Source organism: Syngnathus floridae, chromosome 11 (genome assembly GCF_059516105.1).
Source record: "Syngnathus floridae isolate MCC-2025c chromosome 11, RoL_Sflo_1.0, whole genome shotgun sequence".
In the NCBI taxonomy this organism is placed as follows: Eukaryota; Metazoa; Chordata; class Actinopteri; order Syngnathiformes; family Syngnathidae; genus Syngnathus; species Syngnathus floridae.
This window is the reverse complement of record NC_142423.1, coordinates 11,488,513-11,513,278: the sequence shown is the minus strand read 5'-3', so window position 1 is coordinate 11,513,278 and position 24,766 is coordinate 11,488,513. Positions and strand designations below refer to the sequence as shown.

The 24,766-nt window shown below is 42.7% G+C and overlaps 1 protein-coding gene across 6 annotated transcripts in view; it reads right to left on the bottom strand.

The window, feature by feature from the left end:
- Positions 1-5,035: 5,035 nt before the first annotated feature.
- Positions 5,036-24,766, bottom strand: part of cdh4 (cadherin 4, type 1, R-cadherin (retinal)) — a 95,955-nt gene continuing 76,224 nt past the window's right edge. For 4 of the 6 annotated variants that reach the window (XM_088390144.1, XM_088390146.1, XM_088390149.1 and 1 more), the window contains 10 exons: positions 20,902-21,074; positions 15,961-16,098; positions 14,165-14,350; positions 13,829-14,082; positions 11,637-11,788; positions 9,096-9,332; positions 8,313-8,546; positions 7,636-7,775; positions 6,505-6,669; positions 5,036-6,435 (listed from right to left, as the gene is read on the bottom strand). In XM_088390144.1, the coding sequence (XP_088246270.1) occupies positions 6,229-6,435; positions 6,505-6,669; positions 7,636-7,775; positions 8,313-8,546; positions 9,096-9,332; positions 11,637-11,788; positions 13,829-14,082; positions 14,165-14,350; positions 15,961-16,098; positions 20,902-21,074 (1,886 nt within the window). In that variant the 3' untranslated portion in view covers positions 5,036-6,228. The remainder of the gene's footprint in view (positions 6,436-6,504; positions 6,670-7,635; positions 7,776-8,312; positions 8,547-9,095; positions 9,333-11,636; positions 11,789-13,828; positions 14,083-14,164; positions 14,351-15,960; positions 16,099-20,901; positions 21,075-24,766) is intronic. The other 2 variants (XM_088390145.1, XM_088390147.1) reach the window with 1 other exon arrangement.

Below are 24,766 nucleotides of genomic sequence, written 5' to 3'. Positions count from 1 at the left end.
GAATCTTTAGAATCCGTTCACTCAAAAGATTCGTTCAAACAAATCGTTCAACGAATCCCCCCCCCCCACACACACAATGATACGTTTTTTTTTTTTTTTTAACATCCAGTGGAAATAACCCATACACATTAAACAATACAACTACCCCAAAATTATTATGTTATATGGGGCAGCACACGAGCAACTGTGTTGCAATTTTTTCTATAATAAAACATTTTGGTTTGTACTGGAATTTGAACCTAGGCCATTGGGGCGAGAGTTCAGAGGACTAACCACATCACTATTGAAACCTCATTTAATTTGGGTGGAATATATATGCTTTTATGGATCAGCTCACAAGCAAATAGTTATAAATGGTTACATGGGGCAGCACACGAGCAACTGTGTTACATATTTTTCTATTATAAAAGATTCTAGGCCTCGCTGGGATTTAAACCTGGGTCGCTTGGGGGAGAGTCTGGAGTACTAACCACGACACTATGGAACCGTCGTTTAACTTCCATGGAATATATATGGTTTTAAGGAGCAGCTCACAAGCAAAGAGTAGTTAAATGGGGTAGCACACGAGCAACTGTATAGCAAATTTTTCTATGATAAAATAATTTAGGTCTCACTGGAAATTGAACCCGTGTCGCTGAGGGGAAAGTCCAGAGCACTAACCACTACAGGAACCCTCGGTTCCATCAAATGGAATATATATGGTTTTATGGAACAGCTCACAAGCAAATAGACCACCACGGACCGGTTACGTGTCAGAAATATTTTCGCGGACCGGCATTTATATGAATAAATAATACATTTATATACATAAATAATACTTGCCCTCTTGGGAACTTAAAATCAGGGTTGATTTTTTATATTATGTACTTTATGTGCTCTCTCTGCGTCCATTGCAGCCTGGTGATCCTGACAGCAGGACATGTATCACCTTTTCTCATTTTGTGTCCCCAAAGACATTGTCGGGTGTGTTCAAATGAGATTTAAGACGATGATGAGCATAAAATGCTACTTCAGAAGTAATTAATGGGATTTCCTTGAGCTTTTTCTTTGGCGCTGGTCTGTGCAGCTGTGAGCTTAAAGTTGAAACGCCTCCTTGTGTCATAAATTACACATGTCAAAGTCCTTCTTACAGAATTCTTGGAAGGCTTTTCTAAGCAGAGGCAACGTACACACCTGCATTTCCCTGAGCTCGGTTTCATTTTTGGAATAATTTCACTTATGAAGAATGAACTGAACAAGTTCATTTTAAAATTTGTGAACCGAACTATGAACTTTCCCAACACTGTCCCCGGTGGCCATATGGATGCAATATGGATGAACTGACATGGTACCTTGCGGATTTATTTGCTGTACTTCGTTGTCCGGATAGATCTACAAATCCACTACCTTCATCACGAAATGAGAGATAACTTTTTAGGGTCCATGCATCAGCAGTTTCAGTCTGCTCGCTTCTCCTAACAACTCCATCGCCGATGTGTCCATGACCTTGTGGCATTCGGGTTAATGCTGACTTGAGGACTCTTTTGTCACGAGGTTGACCGGGGCAGTTTGCTTTGGCCTACAGATGCTATTATAGGAGCGCTGTTTATGACTGCTGTTGAAATGGGTTTGTAAGTATGCTGTGCACCGGCAAGGTATTGATGTGGGGGTTAATAGCCTGTTGGCCTCTTTAATGGGGCTACATCAGGTCCGGCAGCAGCCCACGGGAGAGGAACATGCCCATTTACAAAATCATTGCCTGTATGGGGCACGGCAGGGACTGAAATGTGTTGCATCTCCACTTGAGCTTTACATGGAGAAATGTGCGACATGCACATCTCAAGCTGGAACAAACAAGCTGATGTCACGTCGACCCCGATGAGGTTGAAGGAAAGAAGATTAGATACACCTGGACAACATAATGACACTCTTCAAAAAGTAACTTAGTTACTTTGTTGATTGCTTGTCTTTGTTTCTTTACTGATAACTTGATTATAAAAACAACAAAGTTAGATTAGAAGCTCTTTTTTATTTGACAGATTCTGCTTAAAGGGTCAGTGTGTGGATATTCTTTCAACGTCACCTAGTGGTGGACTAACAGAATGCAACAATTTTTGAAAGACGTTTGTCAAATTATTAAGTCTCAAGTTTGAAAGATGGTGGCGAAACATGTCAGCGTTCCGTAAGGTGATGTGATGAAATATATCCAACGATTACTAGACATTAGATTATCGATATTAGATATATGAAAACTACATATTTTTTGCATATTGAAATGTTCTCTCCCACCGTTTAGGAATCACTGAAAGAAACAATTGTGGAGTTTGCAGTGTAAATAGATTGCGTCATGATGTTGCTTCTAATCCAACCTCGTTTGTACCGCCTAAAAATAATATGACCTTGTCAAGCTGTTATCTCAAGTGGTAGACCATCCAGGGAGCAAATGGATGCCACAAGCATGTAGCGCATTCAATTAAGTATCACACTAATTACTCTGAGACAAAAGCATTTTCTTCACATATTAGAACACGAGCACATGAATTATATATGAGAAGGGTTCTGATTTGAAATTAGCATGTATTTCATCTCATGCATTTGTAATAGCACAAGAAGCCCATTACAACATTGGCTTCAAACTGTGACTAATCAGCTTTCATTAGGTAGACAATCTCAAAGCTTGTCGTTCTTCCCTCTCATGTTACTGTAATATCATCACAACATTTACAATAATAATCCCGGACATGTGCGGCGATCAATTATTTATTTATACTAATGACTCTGCCGTGCATCTATTATTCATCCGAGGCTCTGCTCTGTCCTCCTGGAGTGAGGCTGACAGGGGGGAAATGGAGGGGCAGATGGGAAACGGAGCTTGATTGTACCCTTAAGGGCAGCTCAGTCCAACTTGTTGAAGGGCCAAGAGGTAGTCGGCCATCTTAAAATTTCCTCTCGACCAATCTGAGTACATTAAATGTTTGGGGTCTGCTTCAGCGTGTTAGCAATAAGTTTGAGCTCCATAACAGGACACGTGTAGCCGCACGAATCGGAATATTTTATACATGGCCACTGCCCAAGGAAAACGGATGCAATTCATTGTCAACTATAATTTCGCCATTTGCTTCCTCCAAGCATCACTTCTGCACATGCAGCATGTAGACTCAAATGGATTCTGACTGGTGGGGCTGAAAGAGTCCTGTGATTAATGGAGGGAGGGTTTTGGGCACGCTCGCGTCACATTTCTTCCGCTTTGATCTCATTTGAGTCGGAAAGTAGTAGCGGTGTCAGCATGGACGCATCGGTCTATCCTGCATGGATGAGTACCGCGAAACTCGGAGCGAGTGGGAACGCATTTGGCATCGCAACCAACAGCTTGTGGAGTTGTTATGATTGGACCCGTCCCAAGACACCAAACACAAGAGACTCCATCCATCCATTTTCTGTACCGCTTTGTCCCCACGGGGGTCACAGGCATGCTGGAGCCTATCCCAGCTGTCATCGGGCAGTAGGCGGGGGACACCCTGAACTGGTTGCCAGCCAATCGCAGGGCACAGAGAGACAAACAACCATCCGCACTCACACCTAGGGGCAATTTGGAGCGCTCAATCGGCCTACCAAGCATGTTTTTTGGGATGTGGGAGTAAACTGGAGTGCCTGGAGGAAACCCACAGGGTCGGGGAGAACATGCAAACTCCACACAGGGAGGGTCGGAGGTGGAATCGAACCGGCACCCTCCTAACTGTGAGGCCAGTTTTCCACAAGAGACTCAACAATGAAAAAAGTAACAGGTGGACATGACTAAAGAGAACTTTACTTACAACATGCACACACACGTACACACACACACACGAGGCACTGGCTGCCTGCCAGCAGCAAAATCTCAGCCTCCATACTTGTTCATTGTAATTCAACTCAGCGTTACTTTCTTCAGTGCTCACCCTGACCCAGGGAAACCAAGCGCGCCTCCGCTAATCTCTTCAAATACAGTCTCTAAAGCGGATCGATGTTCAAATGACTTTTTTTTACCGACATAATTAACACTTTAAGGCAGTGGATCAGTGCATCAACATAAAGCTAACATGTTGACTCTGCACACACACACACACACATACATACATGATGGGACTTCTTTTATTAACGCAGTGCTTCGATGGCACACACACATCAGATTTGCAAACAACTGCTTCTAAACTTCACTCAGTGTGATAAACTGCAGGTGGAGCTCATCAACAACAAACTGGCTTGCCTTCTCCTCTCGTGTCCGTACACAATGACGATGAAACGACAAGATTTATCTTCAAGCTATTCCCGAGCAAGTTTCCAATGATGTACATGGGCTGGGCTCTTAAATCTCTCCGCCTCGGTCCCTGCCGCCGCTGACCCTCTTCGATCCTACTAATCACTTGTGCGCATGGCCTACCTGCAGATTGCCACCAACTCATTTTTCTCCCGAGCTCACTGCCACGGCTTGCTCTCTGGATGTCTCATTAAAGGCGCTCTATCTAATGAGATTACGCCTTGGGGATTAATGGTGTGGCTAATTGATAGACACGCCGCCAGAGAGGATTTAAATCCCTTTAAATCCCCAGTGGTTTTTTTTGGCACTCCAGCTGACTAATTGAAATCACAGGAATGGACACAAATATAGTTCTTGACCCCCCACCACACACACTGCTTCGCCGCCGCTTCTGCCGAGATCCAATAATAAACCTAATTTGTGGGTGATTTATTAGGAAAATAAAGCTACGGCCTACCACTAAGCGGTCAAGATTACAAGCTGCAATAAATTTGCTGCACTGTATGCAAAGTCCATTATTCTACATTATAGATATAATTCTAAAGACAAACCAATCATCTTATTTGGGGTTTCTATTTCTGTATTCCACGGACATGGCTCATGAACATTTCGTCTCCCAGAGTGAAGGGATAATGTGTTTTGTATCTGAAAGGAGTATTTTTAAAATAAGAGAGCAAAAACAGCATTTGAAATGCAGAACACTAGCAAAACCAAAAGCTCCTTTAACCAAAACCGGCAGCAAATTTCATCACTACGTGAAAATGATGTATGTTACAGTGTTTTTATTTTTTCAGTGTCTTTATACAGAGTATATTTATACAGTTTCTGTTGACTATTTTCACATTCTCACCACATACTAACAAGTGATTTGAAGAAAACTTGGAAAAAAAAATCATGCACCTTCCAAGACTGTCGCTGGACTGTAAAAAACGGGAATGTTAAAGGTGTGGATAATGTTTCGGGGCTTGATTCGGAGTCATTTAAGGTCCCCGCTTTCTTCAGATCATGCCAATAGAAGCTTAACAAGTGTGGAGAAAGCAACACAACAACCATAGAGGGCAGGCAAACATCTCAACATCAAGGCTCCCTAAATGTCTGAGTCCACAGAGGAAAGGCAGGCATTCTCCACCAATTTACAAATCCCAAATCAGTATAAAAATGATGTAACACAATCCCGGCTCATCCCTGGATTTGTGTGATACTTGTGACCGAGAAACAGAACAACTCCTTGGGCAAGAAGTTTGTCCTCGCTAACTTCGGGCCTTGTTCCCGTGAGCGTGAATAGTGTGTCCTGGTTGTGCCTTTCTCTCCTGGACCGCGTTGAAGGGGAGGGGGCGGGGTTTCAGGGGGTAGTGACGGGCAAGGCCGAAGGGCAGGCGATGACGCACGCGACAGACCTCTCCCGTACTGCATGAATGGCAACCGATCCTGAGATAGCAGGAGTCTGATACAAAAATCACACCACAAAAGGCACTTTATAAAATGACAGTGCTTCTGTTCTAAGGAAATTCAAGTTGAGAGAGTCACAGGGCATATCCCCGGAAACATTCTCTTCAGCGTGAGACTAAAGCAAGACGTGGTCATTTTTTCTTGAACAATCAATCAAAGCTTAAGTTCAGGAGGTGCGCCTCTCACTACCGCCTTGATTTGTCCCCAGAGAGTTCGGGGTCCAGCACGGTGAGAGAACAACAACAACAAAAGAAAGAGAACAATACGGACAAATTTGAAAAGTATAAAGCCAGAATACAGTTGCAGTGGACTTCATTTTTCCGGTGAGCTTCAACAGCCCATGTAAGGGTCCACTCCTCACATGTCTCCAACCTGGGTCACGTCTCCGGCTTGAACCCGTGCTTTCCGGGGGGGCGTCCGTCCAAATGAGCCGCCTCACGCCGAAGAACCCCACCGCCCTCTTGCAAGCCGTCCCCGCCCACCCCATCCCCTCCCCTCCTTCGCTCTCAGTCATCGTCCCCTCCACCGTAGAGGTCCGCCAGCTTCTTGAAGCGAGGGCCCCAGTCGTTGAGGTAGTCGTAGTCTTGGTCACCCGAGTTGGTGGAGTTGAGCGAGCTGACTGAGCCGGCGGTCGAACCGTTGCCCTCGTAGTCAAACACCAGCAGGGAGTCGTAGGGCGGCGCCGTGGGATCGTTGTCTGCTGCCCGAAGACCCTGGAGATGTGAGAGATTCATTGTGACGGGTTTTTGAGTGGGACACAATGTAGGTATGGTGAGTCGTACATCATGAATGAAATCTCCAATGTCTCCAGGGTGGGGCAGACTGGGTCTGACGGGATACTGCGACTCTGGGATGACAGGCCTCTCATCCACTCGGCGTACTCCCACCGGTTTACTGATGATATGGTCCAAAGACTCTGGTTGCTGTAGCTGGCTCAGGTCATAGTCCTGGACAAAGACCATGGAGACAAAGGTGCAAAATTTTCCAAAGTCTGTCTGCAAGAATTGGAAAATCTGAGGCTGCAATATTTTACGAATCTCATTAATGCTCAAGGATTGTCAACTGGTGGTCCTTTAGTGGTTTGTGGTGGCATTGCAGGTGGTTCATGAAATTGGAAATGGAAAATAATTGTAACAATTGGTACTAATCCTAACAGAAGCCCTATTACACTAAGTCAACCCGAGAGAATAAGTACTGCGATTCCCAAAATAGATATACAGATGCAAATAAATAGCCTGTATAGGTCAATCATCCTTCGGTGCAAAATAAAATAATATTCCGCCAAAGCAGTGGTCTCCGAGTTGCTTCTTGGTTATAATGGTCCCTTTGAAAAGAAAAAAAAAAGTTGAAAACCCCCGCTGTAATACACTTGTGAATTTCTTTGCTTGTCACATGCTTATACACCCACACATTCTCTTGAGACGCAAATGTTGTTGCACTCATTTAGTTGCGATTTATATGTTCATTATTGTGAAGAGCTTGATCTTTCCTAATTATTATTCACCAACGGTTTCTGTCAGGATAAATAACTACATTCTATATCACATTTGCTAAGATTTTGTTTTGCACTTGATGAGTCATCGCAAGGTCATGCTCCAGGCAAAAGTGGTGGTGCAGCCACTTTTCTGAGAAGACTGGTTTGTGTGTCTGGGCATTTTCGCCACGGGAAGCATTTGTGAATAAAGAAAAAAAAAAAGAACAAACATTCTTGATCTTGCGTGTGTTACCAGAAAAGCATTTTCTGCTCCGCACAAAGTAAACATGCAGTCTTGCTGACCTCGATTTGCCAAGTCTTGTTGAGTTATACACCACCAGGGAGTTATTCTCCCAAAGTTAATGGGAGTTTTGTGTTCATCATGTCAAAATTGCTCGTGTCTGATAACAGCCTTTTGGTGACTGCATTCCCGACATACCTGGTCCTCCTCTCCTCCACCTTCCTCATCATATTTGAGGATATTGTCTCTGACGTCGTCTTCAGGGTCGATGAGAAGGGGCTTTGCCTGCTTCTCCTTCTCTCTGCGTTTCATCCATACCACAAACAGGAGAACCATGCCTGCAAGGAACACACCCAACATTTTCAGCTGCGTGTTTGAAATCTCAAAATAGCATTCATGATCAAAACTTAAGTGTGATGTCACTAATCGCTTTGATACAGTGGTACAGTGAGACTTTTATTCTCCAAAGGGGGAGGGGGGTGTCAAGGAGAGTGTTGATAAATGTGCTATGTTCTTACTGGGCAACGAGGAGGGCAGGGGGTTGTGGAAAAAAAATCCTGGAAAATTTTGAACCCCCTCCAAAAGCCATTTATAAAGCTCTGTTTGGCATTTTCAAAATTCAAATTGAAAAAACGTATTAATTATTAACCGTACACGTCACGCTAGAAATGAAAATACAGCGAGAAGGTTGAAGAGAATTGCTCGACCTTTTTTTCCTGCTCACGTTAAACTTTTATGTGGCTGTGTGTTACCAGGAAGATTTCATTGGCTCTAAAGGCCAATGAAAAGCTGCTATAAAGGAGGAAGAAAATCAGCCCAAAATAAAGACTCCATGAACGACACTCCTGTTGTTTCATTCAGTTAGTCGTACTTACTGAGTAGCACAATGATACAGATGAGTATGGCGATGATGGCGCCTGTGCCGAGGCCGGCGGCGGCGACGGCCCCTGTGGCGCTGCAGTCCCCGTTGTCGTCACACGGACACACTTTGACTCGGATCAAGGAGCGGTTGGAAAGTTGAGGGTTCCCGGAGTCCGACACGGTGATGGGAATCTCGTACACGCCGGCCTCCAAGTATGGAATCCTTAACCTCAGCTGAGCATGGTCGCCTGGAAAGCACATCAGGACATGAAGTGAATCGTGACGGGTAAGCGCACACTCGACTGTTTTTCCTCGTCATATTAGAGTTACAGACTCGTTTACGACTTAACGGCAATGTAACTTTCGGTATGCACGAATCCGTCAACATGGAGCCGTGACTCCCAGTGGGAGACGATTTCAAGTGTGTAATCAGCTTTGTCCTCAAGGCAAGTGTTGTGATACATTCATCCGGGTGGATTAGTTGACAGATGGGTTACTCGGGGGACAAGGGGATGTGAATAGATCTCGTTTGTCACAAATGGTAGATCATATGTCAACGCTGGATGCAACTTCTATCTCTCACTCTGAGACATTTTGTCAAAATTTTGCTCGGGGAGCTCAGGGCAACCCTCTGCTATGGGATGGCAACATTTCTTTTGTTTAGGTTTTGCACCTGACTGTTTGCTTGACATCATGGAGCCAGTTGGTCAAAATAATTGGCTAGCACTTCGTAAATTTGACATGCCGATGGTACAATCACTAAATCCTCCATATTATGATGTCAAGCATGATCTTACCGCTGAGTCTGGTAATGGTCCAATTGCGCCGCAAACTGGGAGGATAGGCCGGTAGATCAAAACCAAACGGTCCCACATTGGGGTCTGAATCAGCGTCTGAAGCTGTGATATTGATTTTGGAGTTTGGGCGTGCCCGCTGGCACACTTGCGCCTCCTGAGGTATCAGCACGGGCGGGTTATCATTCACATCGATCAAGTAGATCTGGAGGGTTCCTGTTCCACTGGCTTGAGGCGAGCCTGGATAGAGAGGAGAGCAACTTGATCAAATGAAGTAGGAGGGAAAACACCGGAGGAGTCGCTAAGCCAGATGAGGGCGAAGTAATGGTGAGAGGAAAACGCATGCAGATGGCATAAAAAAAAAAAAAAAAAAAAAAAAACATAAGAAGATTTAGAGGCAGTCTGGCAATGACGCTGTTATCTTTGCGCAGCACTGCTGGCAGACACAAAGTACGACTCGCAACACAAGCTCAGAGAAGAGCGTCACAAGGATTAGTTTGGGAGACGTTGGCGCTGAAAGTTTGGGGCATTATCACACAAAATACAATTATAATATTATAGGAATATATATCTCTATATAAAGAGAAAGAAATTATATTAATATTATAATTGTTTATTATTATAATTTTACATACTATATAATGATAATAATAATTAAATTATAATAATTATTATCATAATTATAAAATACAATTCTAGAGTAGAATCATTACATCTACAGTGGCTTCTATATTCTACAAGATTTTGGCAAATTTTTGCTCATTTGTCCAGAAAACCATTTGAGAGCGTTGGATGACGGACAAGAGGGCCTGGCTCGCTCTCGGCGTTCGACACATCCTAAAGGTCCTAAAGGTCAGGGCTGTCAAGCGCTTGCACTTCAAAGTCATCTGAGAATCCCTTGATGGCTCTTGCCAGTTATGCCAAATTCATGAGCGCGGAACAGAGAGAAAACTTTAATCAAACTGTTTCCACAAAGCTGGAAGCAGAGACTTGTCCAAAAGGATCTGATCAAAAAGAAGCCACCCACAATAAAGGAAAAGGACTTTTGAGCAAATAACTTTTTGCCGGAGGTTTGTAAAAACGTCTTCCGCAAGCCTTTGCTTGTCCAACGACAGAAGCTTTACAGGACGGGACAAGGATGAGTATTGAAACTTGCTTTTACATTAACATTAGTTTGAGTTTTTGGGTAAAGAAAGGATATTTTAAGAAAGATAGCCGAATCGATCATTCAAACAAATAAAAACTCGATTCTGGAAATTCAGGAAGCAATTTGGTTTGATTCCATCTGATGTGTTGGAAACTAAACAAGCTCCTCTGCTGAACAAACAGGCCGCAATGGCCTATATTGCTGCCTTGAGCAGCATGCAGCCCTTCCCCACACACGGTCAGGAAGCTCAACGAAATTAGTGATGCAAAAAGACTTTCTCACAGAAACTCATCAGTGTGACTTTAACACTCTCCCAGACAGCAAGTTGGTGCATAAACTATGTAAAAAGTCGATTACCAAAAGGCTTCGGGCTCATCGACTGTCTTGTCACTTATGATTGGCTGGGAGCTTTGTTGCTTCCTTTTGGCTTGAGCAGAATAAGTTAACCGATTCCGCAATCAATCAGCTGATGACACTGAGTCGGTGCACTTGATCTCTCGCTTGAATCACACCACCTGGGTCTTACACAGAGAGCGACCTTCTCTTTTGTAAGCATCTAGTTGGTTGTAAACTCTTGTGCTAAATACAAGCTGTTGACATTGACATTCATTTTACTATTATTTGCTCGACGTGGGCTGCGTGAGACTCATCCGTGACAAGCCGCAGCCTCGCTGGCTATGGAACATCGCATTATTCGTGCTACACTGTTGCAAGAAACTGATGAGTTGGAAAAAACAAAAATCACATTGAATGTGCTTGAGGTTGTAATTTGCACTTAGAGCGACACATTGGATTTCATGCAAAAGGTTGAGGTTGGAATCCTGCTGTATAATTAAAGAGCACGTTTGAGTGTGAAAGTAGCATACTGTACGTCGTGGCTTTTAAAGTGCCATTGGAAATAAGCCGGCGGCCATGACCTTTAAATGGGTGAATCACGTGGCTGTAATCAAGACACTCTGTTGACCAACAATGTCTTTAATTAGCGTCATCTAAGTGCAGTGGTGTCGAGTTGGATTTATGGTTTTCATCAGAGGGCTGACAAAAAATATATTGTAATGTGTAATCAAATAATATTATTACATATACACAATTGCATCTGCTTGTTTGTATGTATATTACCAACACACTGAATTTCAAGTCACAGGAAATATAAATGATTCCGTGAAAAGAAATGTTTGTAAAATTGGTTAAAATAAAGAAACAAAATCGCTTTTCAGTCGAATATATTTTTCCTTAAATGATAAGATCAAATCCATATGCCCGGAAACATGAGGTCAAAACAATTTATTTACTTTAATCGCAAACAGGCCTTCAATTTGATTCCTGTGGTCTAAGTTTATAAAAAAGGGCATGTTTGAAAAAACTTATGTTGCGCAAACGCTGTCATCCTCACTTACCGGACTTACCATTGTCGAAGGCCAGAAATGTGGCCTCATAGATGTTGTTTTTCACATACATGGATTCTCGGTCAAGTAGGGCCATTGTCGTTATCTGACCGTTGGTCCTGTTGATCCTAAGCCAGTTTGCGGGATCTGATAGCTTTGAATATCTGTGCACACATTCGTCCGGAGAGAAAAAAAAAAAGACAAATAGCTCATTCAATTTAGCAGAAAGTTTACAATATTTACATTTTCCTGCTAGAGTAGCTGCTCTATGAAAGAAGACTTTGGTTGAGCCCTCCTGAGTGTAAGAGTTCGACCCCGTGCTAAGCTAAATAAAGGCTGTAATGTTATTTTCATCCAAAGAGACTGTATCAATTCTCAAGATATTTGTATACCTGAAATAGCCATCAGGTTTGTACCCTTTGAAAAGTGCAGCTCCACGTGGAGATCAACATATGTTAGCCAAGTATCCTGTGGCAGTTAATTAGCGCAGAAACATGAACGCATCACGCAAAGCTGTTGAACAGATTTCTCGACTGCACGGCTCTTCATACCCATGAGGACAAACTGCAACTTCCGTTGTCGCTGATGCGACAAAGTTGACAGAGCTGAAACTGACAACCACAATTACAGATGACAATTAACAACTGACTTTACGACTAAGGGGGGGGGGGGGGATTCTGTGATTGAAAAAAAGAAAACAGCAAAAGACTTTGTTTCCCAATTAAAAAAGTGGTTGGGTTGTGCCAGGAGGAGAATCCAAAATAAAAGTTGTCATGCCAGCTACTCGATGGGACAAGCCCAAAGTCACTACAACTGTCATGGACATACGGCAATGAAGTTGTTATCTTCCATCATTTAAAAACAAAAATGTGGATAATATCTTACAGAGAGCGAGCTAAACCGTATTAATGGGCAAACCAGATGGCTAATGGCCTCAAAGCTCTTCTTGAAAAGGAATTTTTTTCCTCCTCCAAAAAAAAAAAGCAAGAACCTCAGAAAGCCAATCTGGTTCTTTTCCCATTCACCACTTACTGGTGTTTGTGGGGCTACTTTTGAGCATTACAGAGTCTTTTCTGTGCTCGTGTGTGGGGGTCCACGCAAGGTCACCCGAACCGAGCGCGGCGGCGGTAGACGTGAGCATCTGCTGGCAAGCTGCTGTGGTGGAGACAGCAACTCTGAGCTCATATCAATAACACCACCACACTGACAGAGAAGAAAAAGACCAGCGGTCAGTGGGAGCAAAAGAAAAAGACGAAGCACAAAAGGGGGTTGCCTCTCTCCCTGGGAAAAGCTTGTGAGACATGTAAGCAAAAATATAAATGCGACACTCAAACGCCATTTGTATGAAAACAAAAGTGGCCATTTTTATGTGTCGACAAGAAGGCCACTTCGGTGCTAAACATATGCGCTCGGTGGTTTGTTGGTGGAAGAGGTCATCTGAGTGACATTAAGAAAAATCAATGGCTCTCAGTGGCACTCACGACAGAGTAGAATGAAGCCGCCGGGCCTCGGAGTGCACGGGGTCGATGCCTGGGCGGCGCAACGTGGGTCGGCCACGCTCCCACCGATGCCCAACATAATCAATTAGGAGGAAGAGGGCCCGACGTCCCACTCGTTATACGATGACCTCTTCACACCGCACCGGACCACCGGGAGGCGACACTATCTTAAAGTTTGGGCACGGAGAGCCGCTTGAGAATGTCAGCGTGCGGTGTTGAAGGAGAAGCGTGAACTTTGGAGCAAGTGCTCCCCGTGGATCAAGGAGCGGCACCAAACTGAGAACAAACTCACAATGCGCTAAGAAGCAATCAAGTCAGGCTTTAACCTTTAAATGACTTTTAATGAAAACGAGCGAGTATGGGAATTTAAAGTCATGTTTGGCCAACTCACTTTAATGCTGTCAATTTTGATCAGTGAATAAGTGAGCCAAGTGGGCTAAAGAAACCTAAATTAATTTGATTTTAGCTAGCACAACTTTGTCTCGATTTACTGATCCCAAATCAATGCGAGCCCCATTACGATATGATTTTTGGAAGGTTTGAGCCAATCCCAGCAGAAGGAGCTTGGATTAGGGCCTCCACCCTTGGAACCGTGAGGGGAATTTTTATTGCGCCGCCCTTGTGGGCATATTGGTGGAAAACATGGCCCAGTGATTTCTTAGTTTACAATTTCCATGATAATGAATGGTAACTTTCTGCTAGTACCTGACAATCTGATGGACAAAGTGGTCCGGGTCCTGAGCTGAAAACACGGTAAGCGTCGTCCCTGCCGAAACGCCCTCCTCAAAGCGGATCGGTTTGGGGTTAACCGGGAAAACGGGAGGCTCGTTCACATCCTGAACCGAGATGGTGACGCCGGCAGTGGACTGGAGCGATGACTGGATACCACTGGCCAAGTGGGCTTGATTGGACACCACCACGGTCAGCATAAAAGCCCGGTTCATCTCAAAGTCCACTGGCTGGAGAGGACGCATGAGAGGAGATCAGGAAAATAGAGATTTCTCAGATGATTATCATCAAAGACATTTCATCAAGAGTCACCTTAATTACAGTCAGCATGCCCTCATTGGTGACAGGGTTTGTGCGGATGGTGAAATGTCCGGAAGGGTCTCCGCTGACAATACGGTACACCGCGTTCCAGTTGGGACTATGAGGCTGATCCCGGTCCACCACCGTCAGGTTGGCCACCACCACATTCACTTTGTTCTCTGGCACCTCTCCGGAAAACTGCATAGCGACACGAGGAGGACAAATTGACATTACATAGATGCAACAACAACCACATTTTGTATATTTGTTCAATCCATTCATTATCTCATTCAGGTTGCGAGTGAGCTGGAGCTCAGATGACTGGACAGAATTCTGCTGTGCACTAACAGCCTCATCTTTATGGGACTCAAGTAGCATCTGAGCTACCTCTTTGCGCTTGAGCCCCAACTTCCTCACATCTCTACCTCTCCTCCTGCCATGCCCTGCAGTACGACCCGAGCGACAAGCACGGGGAGTGAAATAAAAAATGCAGCACTGGCTTGCGAGCGCCTCTGTTTCATGCTCGCCCCAAGCTTTTAGCACAAACAACTAAAAACCTTCCAAGCCAGTTTGGCCATGCTGTCACTCAGCCAAATGGAAAAGACGCTCTCAGAGGCACACTTAATGATGCGGACTGGAAGTGAGGGTAAAATGGCCACTCTCTCGACAGAAATGTGAACGAGCGTGGGGCAAACGTTAATTGTTACAAGGGACTCCAGTGCACTTTGCAAATGGAATCGAAAAGTAAATCGGTAAAACCTCATTCAAATGCCATAAAACGTATTGACGACACAATGCTTTCTAGCCTCCTTTGCTGTACAGATAAAATTAAAAATATGAACAATTATAGAAATTAATAAACCTAAAATAAGAGTTGAGGCCCATGAGGATGGCAATGGGGGTTCGAAAACCTGCCAAAGTATTTAGCTAGAGCAATGCAAAATTAATGATTCAATTAGCATGAAATAAAATGCTACTACACTAAAAGGTTTTTCAGCAGTAGCAGTAGATGGCTGCTGTGGCTTCACTGAGGAACCAGCTTGCAACCTTATTCTTATTTTGCCACCTCACACAGCCAAGTCGCTTTGCATTCCTGCTGCTTTTAAACTCACATCAAAGCGGAGAGCAGCAGAGGGAAGCGTGAATCAAAAATCAAACGTTCTCATCCTCTTTCAGGTATTTCAGCGCTTCAGCTTTCGGTTTTGATTAGGACGACACGCGTGGACACATAGCACCAACGTTGGCATCCAATTAAAACAGAATTTTTTTTGGGCCCTATAGCAAGATTCAATTCAATGTGTCCACATCAATGTTAAACTTAAATCAGTGAACTAAGGAAAAGGTAAAGTGCCAGTTGTTGCGATACAACAGTGTCACAACTCTCGTTGATGCGCAACACTACAGTTGACTGCTATCGTGAGGACCGGCGTCGGCGGCCAGCAACACAGATGGAGGTTGTGCGAGCGAGGAGCTCCCCGTTTGCTGACATCTGGGGAGCTCTTATCAGAGCGCGCGACTGGAACTGTCCTGGCATGCGGCGGACAACAGCAAAGCCGAGGGGACGGAGATCACACTGTGTGATGCTGACACTGCTTACATCGCCTGTGGCTTCTGATGCAGAAAGTAACACCATCTCTTGACTTTCAGAATATAAGACACAATATATGGGTTATATATAATCTTACTTCTGTCTTGTGGTGTTAATGGAGCATGAAGGTATTATGTAACACCAAATCTTTCTGGGATAGTTTTCCCCTCAGGAGCAAGAAGTTCAAAATGTTCACTCAGTTTCTTCGTTTTGCACTCACCGTTCTGACTGTTAGTTCTGGGGGATTGTCGTTGATGTCTGTGATGGAGATCAAGGCTGTGGCTGTGTTGGACAAGCCAAAGTTCAAGTTTCCTTCCATGTCAGTGGCTTGGACAATAATAGTGTACTGGGAGACTTTCTGGAAAGAGAAGTGGAGAGAAACAAGGAAACATCAACACACATGTAAAGCCAGCAAAACGGAACAACAGATATCTTCTACTGCACAAATAACAAATTGACTGTATCATAAGTGAAATGATGGTTAAATGTTAAGAAGTCTTGCCCTGAACCCGTGTGTGCCATAATACACTGCAGGACAAAAAACAGTCACTTCATGAAAACAGCACCTTCAATGTCTCACTGTGGTAGCTGTCCATGGTGCTGAAAACGGACCAATAAGAACATACTGTATCTTCATGTATTTGCACCTATAGCAATGGTTGCAGTATTCATAGTGATCAAGTGGTCTCTTTCTAAGTCGATGCAGTCTGAGTCAGGGTGCAGAGATAGAGGAGCAGAGAATGGACGTCAAGGACAGGTCAGAGTCAGCAGAGCCGGCTGCTTTGTTGAACATGTACAGAGTAGCCAGTTGAAAATCTCCTGTTGACAGACTATACATTTGCCTTATTCATCTTTGTGCTGGCTATGTGTGTGTTCTAAAAAAAAAAAAGCTTCTCTATAAGCTGTACTAATGTCAGGAACTGTCTGAAGGGAAGGATAATAAAAGCAGCTCTTTGCAAAGATGGGGGATGGGGGGAAGGGGGTCGTGCCGCCACGGTCGGGTAGCGAGGCCTTTGCCAGATCATTTTCATTTATTTCGAGTTTATTGGGCGCTTTTTGTTCAGTGGCGTTCTGCGGCTCGTTTGATCCCCTTTCTGCATCATCTTGGTCTCTTGAACTCTCACTAACCACGTCCTTGCACATTCTCTGAAACAACGATTTTTGGGGGAATTAATATTGCATCTTATTGTAGATCCACTTGCATCACAAGACATTTAGTGAAAGCCAAAAGAGGTCATTAGGTGAATTTCATGAAGTACGCAAACGCTTATTGCTCCACACCCACGCAGTCGTATTAATGATTGATTCCAACCTGACCTCTATCAGACATGTAATGAAATATCAATAAGAGATCGCCTTCATAAAGCACTTCAGACTAAATGACTCCCTTGGCAGTCTCATAAAGATCCAGTCACATACATATCGATACAAAGACTGCAGCAGAAACTATTGCTTATTTCTTTGACGACTGCCAGCAGGTAGAGCTCTCATATAATTGGGGACGAGAAAGATGCATTCTCGCACCTGCAGTATTTTTTAATCTCTCATCGGAGGCTATTTGGGTGTTCATGGCCCTTCTAGTGCACACATGCGTATCGACTAATGGTCCGGTGTGATGGAACAGGTGGGAAACACGTGCAGGGACACGCACACAGCCAAGTGCACTTTGTAGTCTAAAAGTGGCCAAACAAGCTAGTAAGAGGCTCTCTAATGAGTCCTGTAGAAACGCTGAGCAGTTCAATTAGAGTCCAGCACTGCTTTTTCCCCAAATCCCAAAGCATTCTGCGTATATCCAAAGTGTGTTTTACGCCACTGAAAGCTGACTTTGAAAACCTCTTACCATTGGTCCACAATTAACAACTTTGTGTATTTTACATCAGGCAAGTAAGAGGCGTCGGGAAAACGTTGAATCCATTTGCGGCAAATATCATTTTCCTTAATTATTCTTTTTGTTTGCACAATAATTAGTGTATGATAACAGAAAAGCACAATGTATTTAGCTAGCTTTAAAAAAAAAGAAAAGAAACTTTGCACATTTCTTGTTGAAATGCATTCTTTTTTGGGTGTGTCATCAAGTGGGCAGCAATGTTGTTGGTCGACGAGATATAATAAGATGAAATACTGACAAATAGCATCCACTATTATTATTATTATTACATATCTTTTATCAACACAGGGGTTCCAAGTTTTGCCCACATGTGTATGTATAGAAGCTGCTACCATATTAGTCAGAATGTGATGAATTAAATAGGAACATGACAAGCACAGAATCCTCCATGAATAAGACACAGGGAGAAAGAGAAGCTGAATAAAAGTGACAAGGACACCTTGTTGAACACACAATATGTCTGTACAAACCATCAGTGGAAGGTTTTTGACACATCCATTAAAAGCCTCTTGGAATTAATTACATCACATCTTAGTGGGTGGAGAAGCAACAATGAGTTTGTTACCTCATTTAGTTAAAGAAAGAGATAGCATTCGTCTTAAATCAGTCTAGGTGCTACAGTGTTAAGTGTTCAGTATTTCATATCAAAGTAAATCTTTTCTGCCTATTTGTGAAAAGTGTCAAAAGTGGTTGCAACCGAGCAACAAAAGAAAAGTTTCTCAAGAAAAGGTCAATGCAAAGTTGACACTATATTGAGAACATCTTTTTCACCTCTCTTGATTCAGTGTTGGCTCCGAAATAGCCTCATCCACCTCCATGCATCATTACTTCTCATTCAGCAACCTGCTCACAATTCTCCAGGGGATTAGCTGGTGCAGACTAGCATCCAGTTAACATAACTCCGACCCTCATAGACCATACAGCTCCCATCCGGCCCATTTTAAGCATGCATTCTTCTCCAGGTGGAATGCAAAGACACTAATAGAGCCAGATTGTGGGAACTCATCGCCTGCAGCCAGCACAGGCCGCGTAGTCCTGCATCAGCTTGGCAACAGCGGTGCGGACAGTCTGGCAAAGAGCCACATCACATCGTGCCATACCAGACTGTTGGAGGCTCCGGGCTTGGGGGGATTGAGACATTCTGGGCTAATGAAAGACAGCGGTTGTCTTTGCCAGGCCAGCCGCTGCTTACAAAGAATGTTATCTCGCCAGCTGTGGAACCAAGATGCGGCTGGCTTGAGCATACTACTGAGGCGACGTCAAACAGAAATTTATCACATTGTATAGTTGAGTTGTTTATTTGTTTCTGTAACGTTCGCATCCCATACCATTCAGCCTGTTGTTGCCTATTCTATTTTTATTTTGTCTTTCATGACATGTCTGTTCTTGGTGTTGGATTTTATCAAATAAATCTCCCACAAAAATGCGACTTATACTCTGGTGCAACTTATATAAGTCTTTTTCTTCTTTATTATGCATTTTATGGCTGGTGCCACTTATACTCTGGAGCAACTTTTAGTCAGGAAAATACGGTATGTATACGTATATGTATACATATGTATATGTATACATGTATCTATCTTTATCATTCTATAGATAAATAGATAGATATAGATGATAAACTCTTGATTTGAATACACCAAGTCATCTTACGCTGGCATGATTAACACAAAGCAAGATGACTAAGGCTGTCAAATGAAGCATGTGAAAACACGTGGGTTGAGAGGAGCGAGCCCGAGGGAGGCTATTGCCAGAGAATGCTTATAACAATAATTGGCGTTCAGTAATGTCAGGGGAAGCGATAACTAGGCGAAAGCCCATGTAACCTCATCTCCTCACTATAAGACAAACTGCTTCACCTGTTAATTAGCACATGAATATTCTAATTAAACACCACTGCGGTGGATGAGGATTAGCTCAACTGTAAGAGGAAGCGATAGGGAAAGCTATAAAGGTGTTTATACGACTTTGATTGCTGACACAAACGGGATGTTATAGCACTGGTGTCTTTTCACTACATCAGCGAGGCACCTGGCAGCCATCTTATCATGTTCACTACTCCGTGTCACTGAAATGTGAAAATGCATTCGCAAAGGTGTCCGTGTAACTAAGTGTGTTTGATTTAATGAGCTGAACAGCAGGCCGGTACACTCGCAGTCACAGCTTTGGTGTGAGAAGCCTAATCACAGGAAAGGTAGGACCTAGTTCGGCAGGATGTGTTCAGATCAATCGCTTTTCTTTGCCTCCCATCAGCAGCTATCATGTCTGCAGAGACCAAAATAAGAGCAGGAACACAAAGATGGCCCATACATCAACTCTGAAAGTGTTCCATAAACATCGTCAGCATGCCAACCACAGACAAGGAATGAAAAATGAAATATTATGTTCAGGTTTTGTTCTTTAAGTGTAACTTTTCAAAACATGCTTACTTTCTACTGTTGAACGCAGCTTTCATTTCAAAAGTGTTGGCTCACTGGGTTTAGTGCTGAGAGGGACCAGTGAGACGTCTCAGAATATAAACATTATGAGATACAATCAATAGTGCTTTTATGCCCGCTGTAAAAATCAACCAAGTAAGTTACAAGATGAAATTACACTCATTACGACGGCATACAAATTTAAATGTTTCCCTGGATTTACTATTCGCATTTCCTTTCTTGCAGCAAGAAAAATGCTGCTCCGTGGAGCCTAAAGGCATGGACATAGATGAACCCTGAGTGATCTCCCTCGTTAGAAGAGTCGGGTGGAAGTGGGACAAGTTGTGCTGTTAGGTTTAAGGATAACCATAACGGTAAAAAAAATAAAATAAAAAATACAAGGACAGGGAAATTCTAAAAACCTCATCAGTAGCAATAACTGTTCTGTTTATCTTTATAGTTTCTTTGTCATTAGGTTGGTTATTTGTTGACAACCATTTGGCAGTAAGTTAGCATTTCATGTCTTGAAAGTTTTCTTTTCTGAAGACCAAACTAAAAATTATAGTCTGGCAATTTTTGGCTGAGACATGGATTAATATTTTAAAGCACTGGTTCTCAACTGGTGGGCTAGGGCCCAAAATCGGGCCGTGGATTCATTATAGGTTGGTCGTAGACAAAAATTGACGGGCTCCTTTGTTTCTGACAGTACTGATACATGAGACTGTTTTGAGTTATTTTGGGGGCTGGAACTGATTAAGTTCATTTCAATGAGGAAAATTCGTTTTTAATATTCAAGTAAATGAAGTTACACACTCGGTCACAGTATCGCGGTTCTTTTAAAATGTGTCCCACAAACCTCTCTGTCCAGACCAGCTGCAACTGTGACAATGTCTCCAGTCTCGCTGTTGATGGTGAACATGTTGGGGATGGGGCTGTGGGGCGTCTGCGAGAGAATGCGGTAGCGGACCATGCCGTTAGCCGTGGTGGCGTCATCCGAGTCGCTGGCTGTCACTTGCATAACAGACGAGCCTGCCCACAGAAAAGATGATGACGTCTTAAACACTTTGAATAAATGACAAAAGTCAAGCTCAGAAGATAAACATTGGTTGAAGTACAAAGAATATGAATCCCAATATGAGACAAAGTACTGCTGCTTTTATTAGAGTAGGGATCGTCAGAATGAGTCAAGGCCGAGTGCGTTTGTGTTCAGGAGGTCCATATGTTACTACAAAAGGCCATTTTGTTTCTGCAGCCTTCCTGAGGGCAATTATTGATGAATACATGTTTGTCAGATGGGCCTTCCGGTTCGACCGCGCAATTAGAAACACTTTGTGCTAGAACAAGAAGAAATCTCTGGCTGAGTTTCTAGGAAAATGTTGCCAATTGCAGGTTGTTGCTATTGATGGGATGAAAAAAAAAAAAGAGGCTTGTGTAATGTAAAAATGCTAGAGTGAGCTGACAGTAAAAAAAGGCTGCATTTTCTTCAACTGACATTTTTTTCCGATAAAATCAAGGCTGATCAGTGTCCGTGCTGGACCTCAGAGGGATTCACAGTAAATGGTCATTCCTTCGGAGAGTAAATATGAATATGTTTTCAATCCATATTTTTCCATAATGTATTTGACAAGACTGTCAAAGTCAAAGAAAAGTCAGCAGGTACATCCCCGTGACAGTGTAATTGTAGCCAAGAATTCCATTTCAAACCTCATTAAGCTAGAAAGCAGAGTTTGGCATATCCAGAAAGGAAAAGTTGACAGTTGAAAGAACGTCAAAAGTGAAAAAAAAGGTCCAATTTCTGGAAAGTATGATCAGCCTCTTCACATTTTGGCTCTACTACCTTTCATTATAATAAGAAGATTCATGATCGCCTCATCTCATATACAAAGACGCCCGCCATGCCCAAAAGGGTTCATCTCAGAGCCTGTTTAATTCCTCTTTAATTTGAATACTAATACTGAATCCTAATTGCTTTTTCACCAAAATCACTGGAGGTGAACATTTTTTCTGCTGGCAAATGCAAATATTATTGGTCATTTTGCTCGTGTGTTATTCGTGACCTATATGAGGCTCTTCCACGCTTTCTGCCAGAATCAACTTCTGCCTCCCATATTTGAAGAAATTAGAGAAAGAAGGCTGGATATCAACAAACGGTATGAAATCGCCAAATCGAAAGTGAAGAGGGGAATTAACAAAGTGAGCAGCAGTGAGAGTCTTATCGGAGCAGGAGAAATTGGGGTGGAAGTGCAGGTTGAGGAGGGAAGCAAGTCAGGAGAAAAGGCTGAAATAGTGAATCTTGTGGGAAACAATGAGGCGACGCAGGGTGCTGATAGCCTCTAATGGAGCCCGCTGCTCCCAGAGGAACAAAAAGGAAAGTAACTTTGGAAACTCGCCATTACCGCATGAGGTCACTGGCAGCCATTGCTAGCTCCATGCAAAGATCGCATTCCATGCAAGAGGGTTTTTTCGAAATACGGCAGAGTGGTTCTGTCTGATGGTCTCGGAGAGTTTGGCAAGATGAACTGACATAATTGCATACTTTCAGTCACACAAATCGTTTGGGGGGAAAAAAAAAGGCATTCTGCTGTAGGCCATTCTTTGAATTGTTTTCCATTCTAATCAGTTCTTGATTTCTAATATGCAACAACTGATTACAAAACAGCAGTTCTGAGTTTATCAGAGAAGATTACAGTGCGTGTGTCTAATATTTTGCGACCAGAAAAGTCATCTAAATGCCAAAATCTAAATATGAATTTCAGTCATAATAAAAAAAAAAAAAAAAGAAATCACACACTCTAAGCCATAGGTGTCAAACTCAAGGCCCGGGGGCCAGATACGGCCTGCCACATCATTTTATGTGGCCCGCAAAGACCAATTTTGCATTTGTGTGATTACTAAAATTATAAATTGTCTTCACTTTTCAAATATAGAAATATTGCTAGCAATTTTTATTACCATTCATCTTTTTAAACAATTTGAACAGTTTTGACTCGTCTCTGATTTCAAAACTAGTCATTCACAAGTTTGCTGTGTATTATTTAAAGTATAATAATATAAGGCATTGACAGTCATAATGGCCCTCCGAGGGAAACTATGACTTCAATGCAGCCCGCGACAAAAATTAGTTTGACACTCCTGCTCCAAGCTTTGTGGTTATATAAGATTTCACTTTTATACTGACTATGGCGGATTAAACACCTTTTTGATAACACTTTTGCGTGACACTTACACTTTCACCCGTATCACAGTTACCAATATAGTTTCTTCCACATCCTCCTCACTTTTTCAGTCAGCGAAATCATTATCAGCTGCAGAGCAAGTGTCGTCGATGTGCGACTAGCACCTCGCCTGCTAATACAGCTGACTACTAAATGTGAGATTGTCACGAGCGATGGATTTAATCATTCGACCCTGTGTACACTGTAGATGAGATGAAAAATAGGAAGAGGGTGATGATCACTGTTAATTCTGTAGCTGCTGTACATGTAATGAAATCAAATACATGACTTAATATTTCACACGTTAGTAGGTCAGAATTGATTACTTAAAAAAATCTGAACTCTCGTGAGAGTGAATAGGTCTATAAATGGCGGTGTCCATTTTTCATGATTCATACTTTGTAAATTGAAAGTCCCCGTACAGTGAAAATAAAACCTATTTTACATTTGTCACAGTGCAACGAACAGTGTTGTCATCAGGCCTGTCGAATTTGAATAAATAATTAGAAGAAAAAGTCGCCAGGTATAACAAGGCTCCAAAATCAGTGCCTGTCACCAAAACAAATTGTACATAAATTATTCTCAGTCTTTTTGACTTTTCCATATATATGTTAGCTTTTTCTTTTATATATTTACCGTACTTATTTTGTATGTATGAATTGTCAATACAGAGAGTGGCTTCAAGTGAGCCGGAAACGAACCACACAGATGGCCATCAAAATCATTTCAGGACCGTTAAAAATTTTACTCTGGAACCATGCGTGCACGTTTGGTGGTGTGGCGAGGTGACAAACAAAGCTGGCTCAAATTGATGTTTGCTGTTGCTTTGCTTCCCTCACGGTGTAACATCTGGTGACGGTAATGCTTCCCGGTAGATCTCTTTGGTGGCTTTCATGCTACATTACTTTGGGAGATATGCTGTAGTGCTTCACTGAACCTTTGATAAGTGTGTCTGCAGACGATGCTGCTTGCTATATGGGTGTGTGTGCGTGCATGTTCTCCTTTACTTGCCAATGGTTGGATAAATCTGAAAAAAAGATGTGTAAAAGTAAATATTTATGCTTTAATGCCTTCTTTTTTATTTATTTTTGCACAACTTCAGTTGAACGGCAACTAGCTCATTTCATATCTGAATTGTAAAAATCAGGTTATTGTTCTGTTAAAATTTATTTCATTGTTAGGGATTATTTCCAAAGCGCAATTTGACCTGAAGTGAACCTTAACTGGATCCATTATTCGTGTAGAAAAATATTTTTATCCTTGTGATCTTCAACTTTGTTTCCTAATTAAAACAAATCTATTCAGGATGCAATAACCCAAAACATGACTTGTTTTACATCAAACACAGACAGGAGCAACTACGTCGTAGACGTAACCTCCGTTAATTTGGTTGACAAAACGCGTTCTCATCAAACCTGCATTCAAGCGCAACACAATTGCCCTTTTACATTCTCATTTTGAACTAAGCAGTGAGCATGACAATGATGAAATATAAAAAAAAAGAAA